Here is a 24,557-nt window from a genome sequence, read left to right on the forward strand (position 1 = left end):
TGGAACAGAGGGGCTAGACGAAAGATCGAAGAAACGAGGTATCTGAAGGATGCAAAAAACAACGATTACTGCAAGGTGGCCAGGCAATCCAGCATGCTGGACGAGGCAACCGAGAGCGCGGGGTCAGAGTACGGGAAGTATCTCGCTGTCGTGTCCGTCCAGGCAGCGTTGAGTTGCGGCAGGAAGGCGGTGGGAGTCCAGTGCCAAGCCACGTCATGTGCTCAGCCCTACAGTCACCACGTTCTGTTCCAAGCATCCCAGTGCCTCATCGGTGGATGTTGGCAACATTAAACACTTCTGCTGGAGGTAAAAACATGGGATGGTTTGCCCTTCTTCCCCTAGAAATGGGTCGTTAGGAAATCAACAAAGAGATGCTGGTGTCAAGTGGACTGCTGCTTCCTGGGGCTCCGTTTGCTACTGCCCGTGGGCTAAACAGAGTGAAAAAAGTAGTATAAACGGAAGGTGCTGCAACTCATCCATGCGCTCTTATCTGGCTTGAGATCCTCCTGTGGCCGGCCTCTGCACCTCACTCCTGTATACCTAGCCCTCTTCCTGTCCTTTGCCTCCTAAGCTCTGCCGTGGAGATTATCCACACGGTACCCTGAATACATATCTCACCTTCTCACCTCACTTGGGTCCTCCAACACTCTAGCATTACCTAGCATCATCATCATCATCATTCGCTTCTGTGCTTCCTATACTGCTTGTTCTCTAATCAGATTGTTAATTATCATCATGGCATATCCCATTCTTTCAGTGGACGATTTGTGGCTGCTTTGAGTCTTCTATCATAAAATCACGGTGCTCCATTCTGCCAGCGTCGCATGATCTGCTAGTGAGGTGGTCGTCAGCAGGCGATATTTCCTCAGTCATCGCTTGTCCTCACCATCGCATCGTTGATCGTTGCCGTGTTGTCTTCCGGTCCACGCGGCAACAGGTCCCTTCATAGAGCACCCCCCTGACCTGGACTGATCTGTCCGTGCTAATGCACACTGCCTACCAGCAGCTTCTGCAATCATTAACCACACCACATACCGATCAACCACTCTCTGTCACCAGATATTTAGACAGCTGCAGCAGACTGGTCCTAAGAGTCCCAAGGCAGTGCCCTCTCTGCAAACACCATGCCTCCCAGACGAGAAGGCGGGGATATCTCTGCGATTTATGTACACGCTGGGGCTGGATACCACAGTCATCAGAATGAAAAAATTCATTTGGAAGCATGCAATGAGTAAGTTATCTCAATTCAACAATACTAATATGGCACTTGCTCCACTCTCTGTATTTGTCCTCGATTCTAACTACTCTAGTGCGGCAATGGTTGCCATGGCCATACTCAAGAACGGTGGATCCGCCCTCGATGCCGTCGAGATTGCCATCAAGTTGATGGAGGATCGAGAAATTACGAATGCTGGATATGGTAGCAACCTTACGGCAGACGGAATTGTCGAGTGTGATGCCACAATTATGGACCATCTTGGTCGTAGTGGTGCTGTAGGGGCTGTTTCTCGTGAGTTTTCTAATTAGAATCCAGTCGCTTCATCTCTACTGACATCTGACGTTCTTGTACCTAAAGAGATCAAAAATCCGATTTCCGCGGCTCGCGTCGTCCTTGATGGTCAAGCCAAACGCCTTTCTCTGCAACGAGTACCTCCAAACCTTCTCGTTGGCCCTGGAGCCACAGATTATGCCTATGATCATGGTATCCCGGTACTTCCTCCGGACTTCCTCGTTTCTCAGGCTTCCAAGGCACGATGGTTGCGATGGCAGCATGACATCGATGTCGCTCGTCAGAGAGAGCTGGAAAACCTCCTGGACCCCGATGAAAGACGCAGCCAGAGTGACATTGGTAGCCCTTCTGCCGGTGACTGTGCAACTGTACGCCCTGCTCAACTCATGTCGCCCCCGCCCAGCGTCCAGCCTAAACAGCAGAGCACTCTCTCGTTTGAGGTCAGCGCTGCCGGCAATGATGTCACACCAATGGCTGCCGATGGTCCGAACAATACACATAACATTGGAACGACTCAACCGATCACTTCCCACAGTCATGATCAGCAGACTAGACCGGATGGCAACGATCGGAGCGAAGGCAAGCACGAGGATAATAATTCCTTTTTGGAACATGGGTTGGCGAACGTGGATAGCAATAACAAATCCGCAGAAAACGGCGCTGATAAGTCGGCTACCTCGATGAAGTCAAGCTCAATCGATTCATCCGATTCCTTTGTCACAGTGGGTTCATCTTCGCTCCCGCCCCCATCATCAGGTGCCCCGAGCGACAATGCCCAAGCAGAAACAGTAGGAAGCCAAGCGCCACTCCCAGGAGATTCTTCCCCACAGAAACAGTATGATGGCAACGATAACATCACTGACACCGTCGGCGCTATTGCCGTCGATTGCTACGGGAACATTGCGGCCGGGTCCTCTTCTGGTGGCATTGGAATGAAACACCGTGGCAGGGTTGGGCCTGCGGCATTGGTGGGTATTGGTACGGCAGTGATTCCCGTGGACCCGGACGACCCTGACAGAACTTGTGTTGCTGCTGTCACGTCTGGAACTGGAGAACACATGGCTACAACGTTGGCGGCGCATACGTGCGCCTCCCGCATCTATTTCTGCCAGCGTAAGGGTGAAAATGGTCTTGAGGATGTCACTGAGGATGAAGCCTTGAAGTCCATGATTGAAGTGGATTTCATGGGTAAGTCGAGACCAGAATAAAGAGTCTGGATTTCGCGTGGGCAACTGACTATTTCCCCTCCCATTACTAGAGCACCCCAGCGTAAAGAACAGTCATTGTGAGGCTGCTATCGGAGTCATGGCAGTCAAGAAGACCAGAAATGGTGTCTACCTCTACTTTGGCCACAATACAGATTCATTCGTAAGTGGTGCCTCTATTGACCATGGTGGGAATTAGAGAGACTCAATACAAGTACAGGCCCTTGCCTCCATGAGTTCCGAGGACAGCAGCCCAGTTTGTGTCATGTCTCGTCGCCCTAAGTATGGCAGCGTTGCGCAGGGTGGCCGAATTTCAAGATACAGAAGGTATGATAAATAAATTTTTTTCCCCTTGTTGGGCAACTCGATTACTCGGGTTGCCTAAAAATTTCTCTGCTGATGTGGGTTTGAAAAGATACAAAGTTATTGCCGTTGATGAGTGAAAAACGGGTCAAGCAGCGAACTTTTTGTTTTCGTCTAGTCACAAATTCGAACAGGGAAGTTTTGCGGCTGGCGTTCTTGTGGACTTTTATTACCTAGCCCTTAACTTGTGTGTGCGTGTACAATAAGACCTAAAAACTTCCTTCTGAATATCATGCCTTAAGATAAGAGTCTGCGAGGGCGTTCCTCAGCGGTCCTATACCCGCTGGAGTCCCGATTATCTGCGAGGATAGTTTATCTCCCTTCGATCTGGGACTTTCCTGCGGCGTCGCCTCTTAAAGGAAAAGCTGTTCTTGGACTACAACAGGCTTTACCTGAAGCCTTGTAAGCCACCTTTTCAGGGTTCATTTAAATATGCCCATATGCCGCATATTTTGTCTTGCCCTTATTCCTGGCCCTATATCTCCCGAGACGGTTGTAATTGTGCATGACAATGCAATTGAATTCCCTCGATATTCATCAGAATCTAAAAAACAGATAGAAACAGCTGGTCGAGGAGAATTAGATGGGCAGTTGATATGGTCAGAAGGCGTCTGCTCTCTTTTTTTTTTGTCCCGACATGAAAGATCTCTCATGTTCTCTTAAGCAGAGAATCACGGTGCTGGGGTAGTCGTCGGGGTAGGCGTCGCAGTAGCGGACGTGCCATTCATACGCGCTTTCTTCTTCTTTTTCTTCCGCGCCAGGACGACAGGCCGCGCGCCATAGTCGCCCACCTCCAAGTGGTTGCCACAGGTCAAACAGTCGCCGTTTTCAGGGGGCTCACAGAAGATACTGAGGCAAATAGAGCAGACGAATCCGATATTGACCACACGACGGTGACAGAAACAGGCGGCTCGGAAATCGACATCAACCCGTGAAGGCAACACGAGATGCTGTCGGGACCGCTGGTCAGGCAGAAACGCCATCATAAGGTACTGCAATAAGCCACGGGGTTCAGAAAGGGACATATAGACACCTCCCGTAGCGTCCGAGGCTTGCTGCAAGAAGACGGCGTCGCCGCTCAATTTACAGACGTCAATGGGGATGTGCAATCGTTGGCAAGCAAAGATGCTGTTCATGATCGGGATATATTGATGTGCAGAATCCGTCGAACTGCTGACGGAGATTATCAAAATCCGGGACTGGAGGCCCATGAACGTACTGGCCGCCCCAGATGATGTGTTTGTAGGGGCGCCTGGGACCATGGCTGCCGACGTTGCCGCCGGAGAATCATCCAAATTCGAACCACCGTGCGCATCCGCCCAGGAGATGGTCCGGCGGTTGATGTGGCTGAGTGCCAGCGTCAAGGCACCCGCCATCATAGTTGAGGTGGTGGAGCTCACATGGGAGGCGTCGGTAGAAGCCAGGAGCTCCCGCAGGTTCCGAGTGACTTGCTCTTCGACGACGCGAAAGGGACGGTACTTGTTCGCCTGAGCAGTGGAGCGGGAAGCGGACCCTTCATCGGCATGCCCATTCATCTCAATATCGCCATCTGCATCAACCGAACCCGGGGTGCTATTCTGTTGGCGATGGGAGGGATACAGCCAAGCGGCCCGCTGGCTATGGGCCGCAACGACAGCAACCTCATTGGTATAGTTACAGGCTAAGTGGGCATTTATAAACACCAGTATGTTGGCAAGAGCCTTAGAGAGTGGGAGAGACTTCTCGAGCAGCGCCCAGGCGTGAGGATTGGTATCAAGGATAATGGCTAATAACGATGGGGCAGGCTCTGCATGAGATGGGGAAGTGTTAGCCTACGGTCAACTATTTGAAGCGATACGCAAAGACTGACCATTGGAACCAGCTTCATAGTGCTCAGACGCGTCCACAGCATTCATCGTGGTACAGAAATCCTGACAGGAAACGAGAGCATCGTGGAGGCGATGACAGAGGATGGAGGTTCAAAGGAACCAGCACCGGCACTGTCGAAGCTCTCCTTCCCTCCGTGCAGCGTCCCTAGTTCTGCTTTCGATAAGGTCCCTCCACCAGTTAGGATATCGGACGCTGGACAGCGGTTGTGCTGAGCGGTTGGCGGTGCTCTGCGGGAGAAGAGTTAGGCGGTGCTAGCAGATCGGGGCAAGAGCGTGGTTGATCAGAGTCTGTGAGGGCGCGACCCGACGCCAAAGCATGTGACGGGCAAGGGTGCCCGCCCTGGCGCTGTTACTAGATTCGGACATGAGTCCCGAAGCCCGAGATCTATCTTAACTCAGCCTTATGGCCCAAGTAGGGCTTAGGGCTCAGGGTGAGGGTTATGCTGGTGTCGCCTGCTCACCTTGCCCAGTTTTTAGAGTCTCTCCAAGCGATAAAGGCCAACTTCATGTTTCTTGGTCTGACCTCTCAGAGTAATCCGTGTATAAGGCCGCATTAGCTTGCGTACAGAGAAGCTCTGCAAAACTAAGCATTGCTGCCTGACTGCTCTCGTTCCAGTGGTCAAAAAGCTATCACTATTCTTTTCTTGTGCAATTGCTGTTTGAAATACGCCTCGCAGGAAGGCCCTACAGCAGCCATGGTTGCCCGCAACAAGGTCAGGAGACAAGTTCACAGCCTATTCGATAAGTTCAAATATCCTGGTAGAGACAACAGCATGGTTGATACCTACTCTAGCTCAACGGACCACCTTTTTTGGTAGCAACGATTATCTTGCTCGTCTTTAAGTCAGGTTGCTGCCATTTGATATTAGCAACATAGTGATGCCTAACTCTGAACCGTCTTTTTTCAAACCCTGGTCTTTTAAACTGACTGATCACCCTGTTGATGCTGATGCCATGAAAGGAGACAGTCTCGAAGCGTTGGATATTGGCGATCCCATTCATAGTAATTCGAATCCTGTGGCATCTGAACGCCAAATACGCTTATTTATTTTTATTACGGGGCTAAGCGATGATTTTACGCCATCCTAGGAGACCTTGCATGTCTTTGAAAATGGTGACGGCGCATTAATCTACCTCCACATAATGGCTATCACAATAAATGGTGCTGAAAGAAACAATACACGATTGCTCCGTCGATAGCTGGTTTCGATCCTCCAACTAATGGTCAACAGTATGAGGGAAGAGGGCCATGAAAACCACGCTATTGTCCGTCCTAGCGTATATATAAAAGAGGACATTCATGATTTCCATTATGTCATCTCGACGTGGTCGGTTACTGCAAGCATACTCCGATGGGGAGAATCTTATCATTCAAAAGATGGAATTTATTCAGCTGCGAGAATGAGAGTAACCTTTTCTTTCATCATGCTTTTCGGTATTTGATGAGCGAGGTTGTTACTTCAGATCTTTCGGATCTCAGTGGAATCAGGGCTATTGTTTGACGATATTTTGAACGGACAAAGAAGCTAGAAGGGTTGGTTTCACTTCAAATCTAATTTACGCGTGATTCACAATTTTGATGGATGAAAATCGATTGCTCTAGTTGATTGATTGTATTAATATTGACTCTTCGAATACCTCGTACAGGCAGGAGCGGTGTGGAACAGCAGCAGGAAGGAGCAACGGCGGGAGCTTAGTCACAGGGCGGACAAATAGCAGGTGATTGGAGTGTGCATCCTTGGTCTATGATTGGTGCTTATGACAGATTCAGTGTGTCACCTTGTTTAGTTTATTAAATGTTTGGATTAGTTTTTATAATATTAATCCGGCTATCTAGAGTGCGTATCTGCAGCAGGCATGTCGTAATAGTTAGGCATCCAAAGAAGCCGATTACGAGGGAGCTCTTCCCCCGTCCGTTCGCGGATCATCATTAATTAACAGCCCCGAGTTCTCTAAGGAGTGCATGTGTCCGTGTCACTAAGGTTGAGACCGGTGTCTGCGGTGGAGGTGTGCAGTTCGGGCGTCTTCGAGAACGTGATCCTGCGGGCCCCTGTGGTTGGAGCGTGGTCAATCTGACACCGACGTCAATATGTCCTCCTCCTGCTGGTATCGACGATCGCCTCAGCATTTCAGGCACCCACGTTGGATCCTCGGTTGTGCTACTTGCGTACTATCTGCTAATAATAAAATTATCCTAAATAAGGTTGTTGTATCTCGGAGAATGTTTCTTAGGAGGGACGGAGTCTGTGGAGTTTGTCAAAAGCTCAGGTTTGACCGGGATGGCCTAGGGTTTCGCTGTGTTTGGCTTTTGTTGCTCATACCTCCCTCCTAGTGTCACAGTATTCTCCAAAGAGGATGTTTTACTCGTATACCTAAAATTTTGCCAAGGCGTGAAAACAAGAACAGGCCGTGTTTTCTTGAGTTGGCTGGCGGAGGATGATGTGTACTCCGTAATGATGCGCTATCGGCGCCCGATAATGGAGGGGCAGATAACTATAGATAAAAAATTATTGCAGGGCGAACGCTCGGGGTACGGAGGGCGGAGGAAGCCGGCGGAGGTAACAAGAGGAAAAGAACAGAACAGAAAAAGAAAACATGACAGCCACCCACGCTTCTGACTGGTCTAGTTGCATCGCATCATCCCAGCCCCCGTTTCCCATGACCGTTGCGCGCTGGCCCTGCGTCTACGTATTTGGTGGTTAAGGCTGATCCACCTGGCTTCTTTCTCCGCCGTACTTCCGCGCCGCCAACCATAAAACCTCCCACCTGCTCCACGCCACTTCCTCCCCTCTCGACGCGACTTGTCCTCAACCAACTTCTGAGGTAGGTATTCGTCCAGCTCTCCCTGGTGGTTGAAATGGTCGAATCAAATAACGAAGAGCGCGCTGTGAAACTTGCCCGAGAAGCTGTCGAGTTGTTAGATGCTGGCCACAAGGAGGTGCGTGTTGGGTAGCTTCGATAAGACGCTGCAGCTCAGATTTTTTTTGTCCTATTATTATTTTTCTTGTTTTTTTTGTCTCCCCGTCTGCTCTTTATTTTTATTTTTTTTTGTTTTAACTTTCCACTAATATATTCTTTTTCCTTTTTCTTGTCTACAGGCCGCATCACGAAACCTACGTGAAGCCTTATCCCTTGCCCCAGAGAACTCTGAGGTCCAGGCGGCTTTCCTGAAAATCCGGGCAGAAGAACAGAGCGGCCACCCGCTTCTGGATCTATGTCGTCGCTACGCCTCGGAAAAGAATGAAGAAGCCGGCAAGGAGGCTGCTCGGTTTTTACGTGCCGATGGATTTAAAGCACCTGAGGATGTTGCGTTGGAGAGTCTAAAACTCATCTTGGCAGAGAAGGCCGATGCCTTGTCTGCGACACAGGATGAAATCATCTCCGGTCTAGTTCGCCAGAATGCCAGCGTCCGGCAGTTCTTCGCATCCCAGCTACAGGTCTCTGTGACGACCTTCTTCGACCAAATCTACGTTAGAGGCGATGGCGCTGCCGTTTGTCTGGACACCGTCGTTCTTGACCCTACACTCTGGCCTTCTGAGGATGTTCGCTCGTATTGTGAAAGCGAGCTGTTCCAGCTTTTCATTGCAAAACTCATGGAATCCGGACATGATCTGGACGGCCGCTCTCTCAAGGGGATCACACGGCTCTTAGCCGTCGACGCGGAGAAGTTGCAGCATTTGGTGGATGACGAAGGGTTCGATGTCATTATCTCCTCGCTCGATAACAGACTGCCCCTGGATGTGCGAAGTCAGGCAACCCTGGCCACTGCAAAATACCTTGAAGCGTCCAAGGAAGTTGGCCAGAAGCGTTTCTCTAAACTGGTCACTGCAAAGGTCACCAAGGCTCGCAACGAGGACTTGATTGTGGCCTTTTCCGCCGTGGCAGCCGTATTCCCAGTCGTGCCCACCATCACCGCTACTCTCTTCCTCGCGGAAGGCTTCCTGCAATCCATTGAGCCTCTCCTCGATCGAGAAGTCAAAAGCACCAAGGTCGAAGTGGCCCTCCTGGAGCTGTTCAATGCCGCTTGTATGGATAAAGCCTGTCGTGAGGCCATTCGCAACTCCTGCACTGAATGGCTGACACACATCCTGTCCAACGGCACAGAGAAGAGCTCCGAGCTGGCTGCTGTGGTACTGGCCAAGGTCAAAGCCTCGGAGACGGGTGACGCCTCCGAGTCAAATGGTAAGGTTCAGGAGGAGAGCAACAGCGTCCATGAACTGGTTGATCGGTTCAAGGGACTGATGTCGGGCTCCAAGGTCGCCAGGCTTCACAATCCAGTTGAGGGTCTGGCCTACTCATCCGTGAAACCGGATGTAAAGGAGCAGCTCGCCCATGATCCCGCCTTCCTGAAGGGTCTTTTCAGTGTGCTGGTATCGCACGTGGAAGATTCCTCGTTACTCTATGGAGGGCTGATGCTCATCTCGAATCTCACCAGATACCTCCCTAATCTATCTGAAGAACAGAAGAAGATGTCCGAACTCAAAGCCTACGCAGATGCAACCAAAGGTGCCGCGCAGCCCAATCCTCTTGATGATGATGAGCATGTGATGGCGCGTTGCAACGCCGTCATCGATGCGGGTGTCATGCCTCTTCTTGTGGAATGTGGCAAGACCAGCCTTAAATCCGTCCATGGCCTGACAAGCAAGATCCTTTTATCTCTTTCTAAAAATCCCAAGACCCGAGGGAAACTCGCCCAACAGGGCGCTGTGAAACTGCTCCTGAATATTGTGGGTCCGAAGAATGGGAGTTCTTCCGCGCCAGACCTTGATGAGACCACCCACAATGCATCGCACGCACTTGCGCGCGTTCTGATTTCCGTCAATCCATCCCATGTTTTCCCATATTCAGGATTCCCTCAGATCACGTCGGCTATTCGGCCATTGGTCGCACTTCTGACTCCACCTGAGACCAATGCCATCTCCGTGGAACAACCGCGTGATCTCCTGCCTGTCTTCGAGAGCCTCTTGGCTCTTACCAACCTTGCTTCTTCCCCCGATGTGACTGCGGCGGAATCGATCGTGCGGCAGGCGTGGCCGGTTTTGGAGGATTTGCTGCTGTCCAACAACACGTTCATCCAACGCGCTGCATGTGAACTGGTCTGCAATCTGATGACGTGCGAATCGGGCATCTTGAAATTCGCCGATGGCTCCAAACGCGCTGGGCAGCGGCTTCATGTGCTCCTGGCCCTTACTGACGTCGAGGATGTAGCTACGCGGCGCGCCGCGAGCGGTGCGTTGGCCATGCTGACCGAGTATGATGCAGCCATTGCTGCCGTGCTGGAGCGTCCACGGGGCGTCAATCTCTTGCTCAGCCTGTGTCAGGAGAACAATGATGATCTGGTGCATCGTGGGGTGGTCTGCATCCGCAATCTGACATGCGCGGCGTCGGGCGACGTTGGGGCCCGGGCACGGGATGCGGTGAGGCAGAACAGGGGCATCGACACGCTGAAGGGATGCCTCCAGCGGTCATCCAACCCTGCTATTCTCCAGGCGGGAGTGGAGGCCTTGAAGCCGCTTGTGGAGCAGACTGCGGGGTAATCGCGTCAGCCAGCGACAGCTCTCCTTTTTTTCTCTTCCCTTTTGATGATATTTCTCTCGTTCTCTGGAACTAAAGATGCCTTTGATTGATTATTCCATTTTCATCTTACGGACTGTTGTTTAATTTCTTAATTAGAATGCTTTTAATGTGGCGTTACGACTGGGTCCGGTTGTCTATCTGGGGAATGCGGAGGACTGGTGCATCCCTCAACGGTTGTGTATCGGACCCTTGGAAACTTTTATAATCCTGTCCGATAATCACATCTTAACCTGTTCTTTTTTTTCTTCAGTTGTCTGACCAGCCAGAAAAGACTGCCACGATCTCGGTTCAAGTCATGTGCCTTTTTTTTCCCCTCCGGTGTCAGCAGGCAGTGTGGGGGTTTCATGTGTGTGTTTTTCTTCTTTTGCTTCTCGGTGTCAAATTTGTTCCAATCATGGAGCTTTGCTTGCATTTTGCTTTTGTTTTACTGATACAAGGTTTATGGGGGCCATGTCATACAGCGTAGACACGTGATTGATAAACGTTACTGGGATGTAATGTGTTATGCCAATTAATATGAATACACGTGTTAAGCCGGTTACTACTATCTTGCCTTTTCGATCCTTCCTGGGGTATGGTACTTTGATTGTGCTGGAGGGGACTTGGCCTGTCCATTGTATACTATAGAAAATAGAATGTTTCTTGGTCAAGCTCGAGACTCGTAATCTTCATACTCTTGAGTCATTGTGGTGTCCTAAGATTAAGCTCTCTGCTATATATAGTGAGACGTTCACGTGCCAATACTCCTTACCCACTATGCTATCTCTTGGGGACTTTTTGAATCGTTACTGTGGCGTGTGAGACAAGGACCACATACGGAGTATTAAGAGCATCTTCCCAACCGCCTACACACAAATCAGCCCAGCTGTGCAGTTGCCTATTTGGCCCTGGTGCATCCCGCACATACAGTTGGACTTGGACAAGGTATATGAAGCCTCATTCTTCCCAACTTCTTGCTCTATAGCCAAGCTAAGGTGCATAACCTACAGTATGAGATAATGTCAACTGTAAAAGGGTTTTGTCAGTGCGTATGAGCTGTCTGAAATCCCATCTTGATTCTCGAATTCTTGATTCCCGATCCCCGTCCAGTTATTGTTGCCGTTGCACGTCAACAGAATCATTCACAGGGTAATACATGGTAGATTTGAGTTTGGACTGCAGCATCACAGAGCACTCGAGACGGAAATCGACAGAAAACACAGCAGCAATCGTACGGGGTGCAGACCCTGATCATGTCTCGTCCATCATATCTATCAGATCTATCTCACCGCGAGGAGGGGCGGAGAGTCACCGCTGTTGTCAATTGGCCAATCACGCCGAGGGGACCCGCGTGCCCATGATTTGATGTGGACCACGAGCTTACTATTGACCTGCTAGGTATCTGGGGACTTGGCGAGAGCGAGAATGGCTGGCTGCGTCGTATCGCCGGGCACAAAGAACTGGGCTGTATGGAGACATGGGGATATGGAACGTTGCGCCCGTACCGCCACTGGGCCAGGGTATTGATGATTCACTGCTCACGCATGGTGTTGAGAGGGCCATGGTCTACGGAGTATCGATCATTGCTCCACGTAGGCTTGTCCTTCGTACTTGTCTAGCTGGCACACTACTGTAGGCATATCACCTCGATTTACGGAGAATCCGGCCTCTCAGTCGCTGCAGCCCTGCGGGAAGATGCCTAGGCAGGCATTTGTACGGGTTCTTCGGGAGAGCCGGGGAGGAAGAGAGACAGCGATCATCGGTCGTAGAACCAGTCCAGAAGCATCAAGGTTAATAGAGCAAAGAGGCGGTGGCCAGTGACACCCCGATGGATCGCTGCGGTGCATGGCCCAACGTTCTGATTGCTTCACGGCGGAGACGGCCTCGAAGCCGTCGTTTTGGTGGAAGCCTTGTGAGTCTTCAAAAAAGGGTTCGCGTTTCCACTTGGACGACTGCTGACGCCCTCTCCATCACGCGGCACGCCCACTGACGAGTGATTTTTTCCGGGGGCGAACCTGCCGTCGTATAAAGAGTGGAACAGGGGAGGAGCAGGTCTCGTCCGTCCAAGCCCTTCTCTGGTCTGGTCTTTTCTCTCATCCTGGCGTTGTGCGTCTTCTGGTGAAAGCAAGCGGCATCTGCTTCTGCACAGAGCTGCCCGGGTAGCTGGCAGCTGGTATATACCTAGGCAGTGCTCGACTACCGCGGATCCGACACGAGGCTCTGCGCGATCAGTGGGCTTGCGGGCTCAGCTTCCAGGCACCCGCCGGGCGGCAAATCAGAGCCAGCACGCGCGGCACGCCGAGCGGCGATAATCGACTCTATACACCCTTGCCGCCCGCCATCGCCGCCTGCCAGCAAGTCGACGGAGCGTGTGCTCGCCTCGCCGCTTGTCACTCGTCCGCAACGTCCTCGATCGTCCTGCACAGCTGCTCTACCACTGCGCCGGGTCTCTCGCGCACGTTGCGTCCGTTCTCGAAGCCCCCTGCCTGCCGATCTACCGACAAGTAGCTTCCGGCCGTTGCTCCCACCGCCGGCAGTCGACAGCTCCTGTTGTCGGTAAAAAGAACACCTGCGCATTACGTGCGGCAAGATCGTGGCATAGAACTGGTGAGTTGCTATTTTTTTCCCCTTCTCTTTCGTTCATGCAGTCTGTCCTTGAGGCTCGCACCGCTTCCAGACCGCTTCTACCGTACACGATCGCGACTAACTCTGGTCATGGCGCAGGAACCGATCGACTGTGTCCTGATTTCCCCGCCCATCTGCACGACATTCTAGAGTCCCTGCCGATTTAGACCGCTCAGAGAATTCAGACGTTCCCATACCAGGCAAAGTTTCATACATGGATTCTCTGTGCCCGACTTTCTTTTTCCTCACTACTTTCCGTGTTCGCCTGCGCTCTTTCCCTGCTTGAACCACCTCTCGTTCTCTCTCGATCCCGTCGTCTTTCCCCCTTTTGTCTAGGGGCTCATATTTTCTCTGCTTCTTCTACCTGCACCAACATCCCCTCCAAGGCAAACCCATCCACTCGGGATACCTGCTGCCGAGTGGGGGTTCTGGCCGGGTGATAAACCGCAGAGGGGTCTGGAGAAGGTGTCGAAAGCACACTCCACAGGAGATTACTGTCTCAGAGTTGATTATCCCTTTTCCTGACTCTGCCCAGTGGCAAGCGCGGATCGAAAATGAAATTCGGTCGCAATCTTGCCCGAAACGTGGTGCCGGAATGGAGTTCCTCCTACATCAGATACAAGGCCTTGAAGAAGCTGATTAAATCGGCCGCCGAGGATGTGAAGGCGGGAAAAGAAGCTGACCTTGCTGGTGAGTGAGACCATCGGTTTCCCGGTCAGAGGGCATTCCATCTAACAGCATCCCCGTAGGGTTCTTCTACTCGCTCGATCGAAACCTCGAGGATGTCGATCTCTTTTATAACAAGAAGTTTGCGGAGTTCTCCCGCCGACTGAAGCTTCTGGAGGACCGCTATGGACATTCCATGGTCGTAGGCCAGCGCCTCGAGCCCGAAGATGCCGAGGATCTTCTGGCCGCCTTGCTCGAGCTTCGTGGGCAGCTCCGAAAGCTGCAGTGGTATGGCGAGGTCAACCGTCGGGGCTTTATCAAAATCACCAAGAAGCTCGACAAAAAGGTCCCGGGGGCTGATGCTCAAAAGCGATACCTCGAGACCAAAGTCGACCCGTCACCGTTTGCCACCAATGCTCGTCTGTCCGAGGCTATGACCAGGATTAATGAATGGCTCTCCGTCCTTGGAGATCAGAAAGTCCAGGACGATTCGAGCTCGACCAAGTCGTCTTCATTGTCTCTGCAGAGAGTCTCTTCTCGCCCCACACTGAACCTTCCCTCCAGTCTCCTGGTGGCTGTTGATGAGGCGCTTCGCAAGGACGACACTCCTGTCCTCCTGGAGCTGCTTGAAACGCTCAAAATTGCCGCCGATGAACAAGGCGACACGATCTATCCCAAGGTCCTGAAGAGCTTGTTGCAGCGGGCCATCTTTTCCCGGGCGAGATCTTCGATCACCGCACTGCTGGGGAAGATCGACTCTCTTGAAGAAGATGACGATATCAACAAGCGCAACTGTATTCACCGACTCGTCATTTCCATCGGTCGGACACAGTCTACGACCGACTCGGAGCAGTCGGCAACCTCAGTCCTTGAATTTCCTGTGGAGACGAATTACATTACGCCTGCCGCTCCTCCTAGTTTACAACCCTCCCGTCCTGTCGTCAAGGAGACCAACCAGCCCCAACTGCTCGACAGGAATGATCCGTCGGTATCTCTTCTGCAACATCTATTGGACAATCTCCGTCCTCACCAGCGGTCAGCTCTGCTGGCTAAAGACATCTCCGGCCGCACTCCTCTCCACTATGGCGCGCAGTACGGTTTCAAAGTGGTTTGCGAAATCATTATTGAACACCTACAGGCGTGGGACATGTTCGACGTCAGTGAAGGGATCGACGGCCCGAAATGGCAAGATAATGAAGGCTGGGCTCCGCTTCATCTAAGTGTGGTAGGGGGTCATCCATTGACGACTCGAACGCTCCTCAATGCGGAGAATTGGAAAGGCCCTGCGGAAGACAAGGCTGCAATTCGAAAAAACGTCTCCAAATCCAGTGCCGTATTGGCTCTGGCGACCAAGGCGAACTTTGTCGATATTGTTCAGCTTCTGGTCGAAGCGGGAGTCGATATTAACTATCAGGACGAGCAGGGTGAAACTGCTCTCCATGTTGCGGCCCGGTTCGGTCATGACCAGTGCGCCAAAATCTTATTGGAAGGCACTGATGAACAGAAGGCGAACACCGAGATCGCTGAATACACATACTCATGGACCCCTCTCTTCATTGCTTGCGTGGATGGATCGCTGGGTGTGGCGGAATTGCTCATAGCAGCCGGGGCTGACGTCGAAAGATGCGACTCATCTGGCTGGACTGCTAAAGAGCATGCGGCACTTCGAGGTCATCTGGAGATTGCCAGACGATTGGCGGAAGTGACGCCGCCTCCGGACGTGTCATCAGAAAGTGAGGTCGCGATTCCTGTGCCTGCTTCATCCTCCCCATCCTCACCTCCTCTGCAGTCATCAATCGCGGAGCGGAAGTCTAACGGTAGTGCCGGGAGTTCTGGCTTACGAACTACTGAGCCTATTAAGTCTTTTGGACACCGGTATCTCACCGATGAGAGCATGATCTTGGTCAGTCTGGGTACCACGGACATGCGAAAGCCCGTTCCTGCAGTCAACCTGGACCGTATTCCTATCGCGAGTGCTCATTCCACTCAACTGGATACTGCACTCTCTGTCGTTGTCTCCGCAAGTGGTGCACGTGGAGACCCGGAGATTATCGACCTCCCGATTCAAGACAGTATTTCTACCGAGCCGATCACATTCTACACCAAAGACGCTGCTAATGTCAAACTTCTCTTCGACCTCATCCCTACCTACGCGGGTTCGAAAGACCAGGTAATCGGCCGTGGCGTTGCTTTACTTTCCAGTATCAAGCCAACTGTCGGTTCGCATCGTATGAGCCTGAAGGGCGACTCCACCATACCCATTGTCGCCGCCAGCACCCTCGAAGTGATCGGCAGCATCACCTTCAATTTCCTCGTCATCACTCCGTTTAGTCATCCGAAAATGTCCATTAAGGGCGACCAGACCTATTGGAAGAGTATTACTGCGCCCATGGTCATTGGGCATCGAGGTGATTATTCACATTTCCTTTCGCTCATCTGCCCTGTGTTGTATCCCCTAACCCATATCTTTTTGAAGGCCTCGGAAAGAATTTCGCGAGCCGCAAGTCGCTCCAACTGGGTGAAAACACGATACAGTCTTTCATTGCTGCAGCAAACCTGGGCGCATCCTATGTTGAGGTAAGTCCCCCTCTATAGATGGCGTCATTATAAACAAGGTACTAACGAATCTCAGTTTGGTATGTATCCATTTATGCCATCAGTCTCTATGTCTGAAGATCGATGTACTCATACAAAGCAGATGTGCAATTGACAAAGGACCATGTTCCTGTGATCTATCACGATTTCCTTGTCAGCGAGACAGGCATTGATGCTCCTGTCCATACCTTAACCCTGGAACAGGTTTGTCTTTCTGGCGCCACCTATTGAACTTTGTACTGATATGAGAGATAGTTCCTCCATGTGAGCAATAGTCGCTCTAATGTGCGGCCTGGAGGCACTCCAGCCCAGAACATGGAGAATGGGATCCGGGAAGCGACTGTACGGCAGCGATCCATGTCTGTCGGGGGCTCCATCGGATTCGATCCCACAGAACTCAGCGAGAAGATGAAGCATACTCGTGATTTCAAAAAGAAGGGGTTCAAAGGTAACAGCCGGGGTCATCACATTCAAGCACCATTTGCCACTTTGGAAGATCTGTTCAAGAAGCTTCCCAAATCTGTCGGCTTCAACATTGAGATGAGTGAGTCTACTTCCCCCCCCCCCCCAAAAGAACTGTTACACGTCGATCTGACCAGGATCGCCAGAGTACCCCATGCTCCACGAGAGCGAAGAGGAGGAAATGGATGCGTATGCTGTCGAGCTCAACTCGTTTGTGGATACGGTTCTCACCAAGGTATACGACCTTGGCGAGGGCCGCAACATGATTTTCTCGAGTTTCAATCCGGACGTATGTCTGCTGTTATCCTTCAAGCAGCCTTCCATTCCGGTGTTGTTCTTGACGGATTCCGGTTCTCATCCCGTGGGCGACGTTCGCGCCAGCAGCCTGCAGGAAGCGATTCGTTTCGCTTCGAGGTGGAACCTTCTTGGGGTCGTGTCGGCCGCCGAACCTTTCGTTCTCTGCCCGCGTCTCGTCCGGGTTGTCAAAGAATCAGGTCTCGTTTGTGTGTCGTACGGAGTACTGAACAACGAACCTGAAAACGTCAAGGTAAGAACCACGTTGAGATATTTTAGAAGGTGAACAATTTTTCTGACAAAAAAACCAGCTCCAAGTTGCGAAAGGCATCGATGCTGTCATTGTCGACTCCGTGCTTGCTATTCGGAAAGGGCTCACGGAGAACCAAGACAAGGAGACACCGAAACCGTCACCGCGGTCTGAGCCGCAGTCGTGTGCGGAAGGCATTAAAGATACTCTCGACATCCCGGTTTTGAATGGGAAGTGAAGTTTTGGAGGATGTATCATGGCTGCGAAGATAGCGTGTTGGACAAGGTTCCCGTGTTCCCTAGATCTTTTCCATTGAATACCTTTACCCCTATTGCTCTCACCTCTTGGCTCTGAGTTATGTTACCTTGCTTTGGGATATTTAAGTCAATTTGCTTTAGCAGTTATAACCGATATCCACCTGTTCTCAAATCCCAGGGCAGTATTACTATTACTTTGTTTTTAGACCTGGAATCTCGCTCATCTATATACCACCATAATAGATATATCCATCCATCCATCCATCCGCATGACATGAGTCGCTCGAGGTTCAATCAAGATTTTCCTTTACCGGAATTGGATATTAATATTACATTATGTATATCTATGTTAAGAAGTAGTGTACCTATATGTCAGATCCGAATTTAATTTTACCATGATATCATTCATATATGTTTGCCTTTTTGGACTTTTCGTCCCCTTGTCTTTCTGAAAGGGTCAGGTAGATAGGTACTGTACCTAGGTCAGGTAACAGTTGTTGGTTTTAACTAATAATTTAATTAATAAATAATAATTGGCTAATAATAGGAGAGACCAAAGAAAGAAAGACATAATAGCCCGAGCATGGATAAGGATGTGATTGATGGTGGTAAGACTGGAAAGAAAAAAAAACTTATTTTTTGTTTATTGTTAATGATTTGTTGTTGCTTTTCCTTTTTGTTTTCTTTTTCAAAATTGTCTGTCCATGTCCGCTTCAACTTCCCTATGCTATCATCATCATCGTCGTCGTCATCCTTATCGTCATTGCCATTTTCATTGACTTTTTTTTTTCCATCGTCATCAAATCACATCAGACATCCGTCCTTGATGCTCGAGTGCAATTCGCTCATTCCGACTCTTACACGGCGCCATCCGCTGTTGCTTGCTTTCCGCTGTGTGGGATCCGTGCCTTTACTACTACTGCCGGGGCCACCAGGAGAGGCAATTCTGGCGCCACTCATCATGGGAGTACTGTCGCGACTGTTTTGACCTTGACTCTGACTATGATGATGTCCGCTCGACTGTCCCGCCCGTGGTTCGAGCTTGAACACCTCGACCATCCACTCGTACCAGACTTTACGGTTGTCTGTTTTGCGGTACATGGTGACGACGAGTTCACTGTTGTCAGGGACATAGAGAGGGGTCTATACAAAGGGGGAAAAAAATATATCAGTATATGAAATCAGCGGGGAGGTGGAGAGGGGAACCAGAGCTTGCTTACCTTGAGCGGGAAGTAGATCGGGAACCAGCTGATCATCCCTGCGCTTTTGGCATCCATCGTGACCGGATTCGTAGACAGCTCCACGTCGCCGTAGAGGACTGTCTCGAAGTAGCCAGCTAAACCATGGCAGACACCACGATTTTGACACGGGAATGTCAGCCGGGCCTGGCGAACATTGTGGTCGTTGGGGATGGTCGACGCTGCTCCTGACTCAGGGATGTTAGGATTCGGGTGGGAGAACGACCATGCGGTTTGCACAATCGGGGTTGGTGGCTCGAAGATGGGCGGTGGCGTCGAGGTCGAGGATCGTGCACCCCCTCCATTGCTTCCACCACTACTGCTCATCTGAGAAGGAGGGCTGGCGACAGAGGCTGGCGGTTGGCTCGTGGAGAGATAGTCGATTGCATGCAACATCACCACGTACGGCGTCTCAGGAGCAGCAGGGTTTGAAACCTTCTGCGTCGATATGTCTGCGTGCAGCTTGGGTGCGGAAATGGGGGTAAGATGAGCCGAGTAGGAAGCTGGAATGGAGATGCCATGGCCCGGATTAAGGAGGTGAGTAACACCGTCGAGACATTCTGGAGACAGCTCATTGTCTCCAAACGAACCCAGCAATTCAGAGACAAGAATGTCGATGGGCATGTACTTGATCTCGGGACTGGTCTGCGAAGAGTTGTCAGGACCCTGAGTCTCTGTGGATCTCGTCTCCCTGCAGGGACCCTTCCAACTGCGCATATCGGACTTGACCAAGTTGACACTCCCGCCCCAGACAGTTTCATTCCGACGCTGGAGAAGCACAAACGCGTTGGGGTTTTTCTCGACAGCCCACATCTCAATGTCAACACCCGTTTCTGCACTCGCTTGAAGGGCTCGAGTCACCAGAGGGCCTCTCCCCGCGCCAACAACCGCGACCACGACTCGACCATCTGGCCCGGAAGCCGGCTTCTCCTGTTCCTTCCAGTCCTTCAGGGCCTTGGCAATGGCTCGCTCGTACCATTCATATTTGATTGGGTCTTTCTCAAACACTTCATAGGTGATGCTCTCCAAATTCACGGTCAGTGGCTGCAGCGGTGCTTGTAGATAGTCCTGGTACCCGGTACCAAAGCGCTCCATGGGAGTCCGTGGAGGTTGTCTCTGCTGGAGATTTCTCATGTAAGACAGGTGGGGGGTCGGGTCATGATGTTTCTTTCCTTGGGAGGCAGCTTGTGCCGGAGTTGGAAAATTCGAGTTGCCTGCCGGAGAACCGTTGGTAATCGTCTCATTGTCGTTGCCCTCCAGACCCGGAATGGGGCCGACATTACACAACAGGAACCATGGTGGTGTACGCAGACGCATAAATCTCGCGATCAAGGCCTGATGGGCCTTGGACAACACAGGATAGCCCTTCTGGTTCTTGATGAATGAAGTAGCATCAATGGTGAGTAGGTGGACGGGCTCAGAGAACCATCGCGATTGAACCTGTATGGGTGGTAGATGTTTGGGGAGTGACAGCGCTGAAAGAAGACGCATTAGCGAAAGCTGGAGAAATAACATAGCAAGGACCGAAAATAAAAGCCTTTTCTCACCTATGAAAAGCCTCGTGTGGTATTTACAAACTGTCCTGATGACTTCCCACGCATCCCACGTCCCAAATAGATCGATCTTTGCAGAGCGATCATCCGCATCCGCGAGATACTCTTCCCTAGCAAATGGTGCAAGATCACCCATTTCGTCCGTCTCCAGGTCTGGATTATCGACCATCCTCATCCAGATGTGAATCTGCATATATGGGGCAACGTTGAGTGCCTCCTGGATAGCTCTAGCGTAATACACCAAGCCCTCAGAATGTAAAGCGCCATGATGGAGTTTGGGCCCTGGGATGATGAGATAGCTGATGCCACAGAACGCGGCATATGCGACCTCAAGCATCAAAACCTGGCGGGAAATGTCGGCAATTAAAGGATCAGGCGAGCACAGGTCTATCCAGGAACTGGTAACCCCAACTACTTGGCTAATTGCTTCATGTGGTGTCAACGGCGTATCCACCGACGACAGCGGAGGAACCGTCAGAACCTTGTTGTTTTGGGACGTCGACAGAGTCCCGCTTGCATCGTAAGACGGCGGCTCCGAGTTGGACAAATGAGACGAGAGCAAGGTCAGCACTCGGGAGTGGAAATGAGGCGTTGTTATCGGGCTTGTAAGCATATCATACTGCGACTTGTCAGTGTCTGGCCATTGAAAAGAAAAGAAATCCGGACGCACATTGCTCGCATGGGCAGCCTGTACCACCTGAGGAGTCACAGGCATCAAACGATTGCTCTCATGTTGGCCAATACAGAACGTATGGACCATGTCGTCGGTCTCTGGTACAGTATCCATGTTTCTTGCCTGCAAGCTGTTCGAGGATCAAAACACGGATTCAGAAACGGTAAGTTGGCAGTGATGATGAAACTAATGGGCGCAAAAATTCATCATGCCACCAAAGGGCATGGAGGAGCGCAGGCCAAGACAGGTAAACAGAATGGCGCTGCCCAATGTGTGTATATATATAAATATATGGCCTGCTTTCAAACGCCAAAGGGGACGCTGCAGATCCGCAATTAGTTATTCACACTACAACATGATCAGCCTAGCACGACAGCAATCAAAGGGGGGATGCAAAAGCAACAAGTTCCATCATGTGCAATTCATCATGGCGGTACCAAGGGATGAAGGGGCTCACGGTAGTTATAGCCCTTGATTGAGGGACCAAGTAAATATATTTTAGCATCATAGGCCGCTGCGTCGCTGCAATAACCTTGTGTGGGCGATCACCCGCATATCCAGAAGGGCAGGCGGTCGCCCAGATAAGCAGGTGTGGCGGCGCTCGGCTAGCCTGCCTATCCCGCCTTTTCTCCCGTTTATCTTTTTCGGCCTCAGTCGTTCATCGCCATGTCGGTCTCCGCGACTGCCCTCTGAGCCTGTGCATTCTCCTCTCTTCGAGACCATGGTTGACCGACGGCCGGACTCTGACGACGGCTCGCGTGCAAAACGCCAGAAGATGGACAAGGCTGAGACCGATCCGCGGGCTAATCCTTACCTTGCCCACCTGTATCCCGAGCAGCAGAATGGCGTCCCCGACAAGGGCCCGTTTGCCAAATTCACCAGGCATCAGACGACGGCAGCCATGGCCAGAAAGGTCGAGGAGGGCGATGTCAATCCATTCACCGGCAAGCCGTTCTCGAGCAACTACTACTCCATTCTGAAGAGCCGTCGCGACCTTCCTGTTCACGCCCAAAGGTAAGGAAGAATTGCAGCCGCGATCTCTCTTTGGTGACTGTTGTGTGCTGACCACTTTGCTCAGAGATGAGTTTCTGCAACTTTATCAGAAGTCTCAGATTCTCGTCTTTGTCGGTGAGACCGGTTCGGGAAAGACGACCCAGATCCCTCAGTTCGTTCTGTATGACGACCTTCCCCAGACCCAGCGCAAACTCGTTGCGTGTACGCAACCTCGACGAGTCGCTGCCATGTCGGTCGCGCAGCGTGTAGCGGACGAGATGGACGTAAAACTAGGGGAAGAAGTGGGTTACAGCATCCGTTTCGAGGATATGACCAGCTCGAAGACAATTCTCAAGTACATGACGGACGGAATGCTGCTGCGAGAAGCGATGAATGACCATGACCTCAAACGATACAGCACTATCATCCTCGATGAAGCGCACGAAAGAACGATGGCTACAGATGTCCTGATGGGTCTTCTCAAGGAGATTGTCAAGCGCCGACCGGATCTGAAGATCATCATCATGTCTGCCACCTTGGATGCCCAGAAGTTCCAGCGCTACTTCAACGACGCCCCGTTGCTGGCAGTTCCCGGAAGAACTCATCCCGTCGAGATCTTCTACACGCCCGAGCCGGAACAGGACTATGTGGAAGCCGCGATTCGGACGGTGCTGCAGATCCATGCGACGGAACCCGAAGGGGATATTCTGCTGTTCTTGACCGGTGAAGAGGAAATCGAAGATGCCGCGCGGAAGATATCTCTCGAGGCAGATGAAATGGTGAGAGAGGCCGACGCTGGACCTCTGAAGGTCTACCCATTGTATGGCAGTCTTCCCCCGCACATGCAACAGCGCATCTTTGAACCGCCTCCACAACCGCGCAAACCGGGAGGTCGACCTGGCAGGAAATGCATCGTTTCCACCAACATCGCCGAGACCTCTCTCACCATCGACGGTATCGTCTATGTGGTGGACCCTGGATTCTCAAAACAGAAGGTTTACAACCCTCGCATCCGAGTCGAATCCCTGCTGGTCTCTCCGATCTCAAAGGCATCGGCCCAGCAAAGAGCAGGTCGTGCTGGTCGTACACGCCCTGGGAAATGCTTCCGCCTCTACACTGAGGCCGCGTTCAAAAAGGAGCTCATTGACCAGACTTATCCCGAGATTCTTAGATCCAATCTGTCGTCGACGGTATTGGAACTAAAGAAACTGGGTATTGACGACCTGGTTCACTTCGATTTGATGGATCCTCCCGCGCCGGAGACCCTCATGAGGGCTCTAGAGGAGCTCAATTATCTGGCCTGTCTAGATGACGATGGCAACTTAACTGCACTGGGCCGTCTGGCATCCGAATTTCCTCTTGATCCCGCCCTGGCGGTGATGCTGATCAGCTCGCCTGAGTTCTATTGCTCGAACGAGATCCTGTCGATCACAGCCCTGCTGTCGGTCCCGCAGATCTTTGTTCGCCCTCATTCTCAGCGGAAACGAGCGGATGAGATGAAGAATCTCTTTGCTCACCCGGATGGGGACCATTTGACCCTTTTGAATGTCTACCATGCATTCAAGAGCCCCGAAGCACAGGCTAACCCGAAACAATGGTGTCACGACCATTTCCTCTCCCTCCGCTCTCTTCAAGCTGCAGATAATGTGCGTCAGCAGCTGCTACGGATCATGGAACGGGAGGAAATCGAGCTTGTTTCGACGCCTTTTGAGGATAAGAAATACTACGAAAACATCCGGCGCGCGCTGGTGGCTGGATTTTTCATGCAGGTTGCCAAGAAGGACAGTCAAGGGAAGAACATGTACACTACCGTCAAGGACAACCAGCATGTCCTTCTGCACCCTAGCACCGTACTGGGGTACGATGCGGAGTGGGTGCTCTACAACGAATTCGTCCTGACCACGAAGAATTATATCCGGACTGTCACGTCTGTCAAACCAGAGTGGCTCTTGGTAAGTCTCTTCGACACGCGCCAGAACCAAAAAAAAATCTCTCCTTTTTAAATTCTAACCGGTAACACTACAGGAAATCGCCCCGAACTATTACGACATTTCGACCTTCCCGAAAGGCGAAGTTCGCTCCGCCCTACTCCGTACAGCCGAGAGACTGGCTCGTAAGGAGAAGATGCGTGCTGACCCAGGCAAAAGACGATAGATAGACTTTGTCTCTCTTTCCGATCAGAGATGATTGGCAATGGTCTTTGCTTGGTTGTATTGATTTATTTATTTGTCTTCGAACAGTATACTGGTGTCATAGAAAAGTATTAGAGAGAAAGAAGAGAGATGCAGAATCTCATCTATCTTTACCGTCATCGTAATCGACCTACATACCTACTTACTTATTCCATTTCTTCTCATCCATCTATCTGTTGTGTCTACCTATATCAATACCTAGTAGCGTAGTGGTGGTCAGTCAGCTACATGCGTACAACACACCCTATGCCCCCTAC

The 24,557-nt window shown here is 51.3% G+C and overlaps 6 protein-coding genes across 6 annotated transcripts; 4 read left to right on the forward strand and 2 right to left on the reverse strand.

Moving 5' to 3' along the window:
• Positions 1-1,124: 1,124 nt before the first annotated feature.
• On the forward strand, positions 1,125-3,158 carry T310_4503 (Taspase, threonine aspartase, 1; the record flags this gene model as incomplete). Its single annotated transcript, XM_013472626.1, has 6 exons — positions 1,125-1,231; positions 1,311-1,510; positions 1,577-2,698; positions 2,769-2,878; positions 2,936-3,042; positions 3,131-3,158. The coding sequence occupies 6 exons, from the start codon at positions 1,125-1,127 to the stop codon at positions 3,156-3,158; spliced, it is 1,674 nt and encodes a 557-aa protein (XP_013328080.1).
• A 591-nt stretch (positions 3,159-3,749) lies between these two features.
• T310_4504 (Transcription factor TFIIH subunit Tfb4) lies at positions 3,750-5,454 on the reverse strand (the record flags this gene model as incomplete). Its single annotated transcript, XM_013472627.1, has 3 exons — positions 3,750-4,889; positions 4,994-5,174; positions 5,408-5,454. 3 exons carry the CDS (start codon positions 5,452-5,454, stop codon positions 3,750-3,752), a joined length of 1,368 nt encoding a protein of 455 aa, XP_013328081.1.
• A 2,349-nt stretch (positions 5,455-7,803) lies between these two features.
• On the forward strand, positions 7,804-10,483 carry T310_4505 (Actin cytoskeleton organization protein (Cro1); the record flags this gene model as incomplete). Its single annotated transcript, XM_013472628.1, has 2 exons — positions 7,804-7,884; positions 8,045-10,483. The coding sequence occupies 2 exons, from the start codon at positions 7,804-7,806 to the stop codon at positions 10,481-10,483; spliced, it is 2,520 nt and encodes an 839-aa protein (XP_013328082.1).
• Positions 10,484-13,681: 3,198 nt separating this feature from the next.
• Positions 13,682-17,632, forward strand: T310_4506 (Glycerophosphocholine phosphodiesterase Gde1; the record flags this gene model as incomplete). Its single annotated transcript, XM_013472629.1, has 7 exons — positions 13,682-13,817; positions 13,877-16,370; positions 16,426-16,429; positions 16,509-16,592; positions 16,644-16,932; positions 16,988-17,397; positions 17,456-17,632. The coding sequence occupies 7 exons, from the start codon at positions 13,682-13,684 to the stop codon at positions 17,630-17,632; spliced, it is 3,594 nt and encodes a 1,197-aa protein (XP_013328083.1).
• Positions 17,633-18,455: 823 nt separating this feature from the next.
• T310_4507 (Protein methyltransferase RmtC) lies at positions 18,456-21,229 on the reverse strand (the record flags this gene model as incomplete). The annotated part of the gene is made up of 3 exons (XM_013472630.1): positions 18,456-18,794; positions 18,872-21,061; positions 21,113-21,229. The coding sequence occupies 3 exons, from the start codon at positions 21,227-21,229 to the stop codon at positions 18,456-18,458; spliced, it is 2,646 nt and encodes an 881-aa protein (XP_013328084.1).
• A 607-nt stretch (positions 21,230-21,836) lies between these two features.
• T310_4508 (Pre-mRNA splicing factor ATP-dependent RNA helicase Prp43) lies at positions 21,837-24,262 on the forward strand (the record flags this gene model as incomplete). Its single annotated transcript, XM_013472631.1, has 3 exons — positions 21,837-22,129; positions 22,194-24,060; positions 24,134-24,262. 3 exons carry the CDS (start codon positions 21,837-21,839, stop codon positions 24,260-24,262), a joined length of 2,289 nt encoding a protein of 762 aa, XP_013328085.1.
• Positions 24,263-24,557: the final 295 nt, after the last annotated feature.

Source organism: Rasamsonia emersonii (genome assembly GCF_000968595.1).
Source record: "Rasamsonia emersonii CBS 393.64 chromosome Unknown ctg1118621760118, whole genome shotgun sequence".
NCBI classification, from domain to species: domain Eukaryota; kingdom Fungi; phylum Ascomycota; class Eurotiomycetes; order Eurotiales; family Trichocomaceae; genus Rasamsonia; species Rasamsonia emersonii.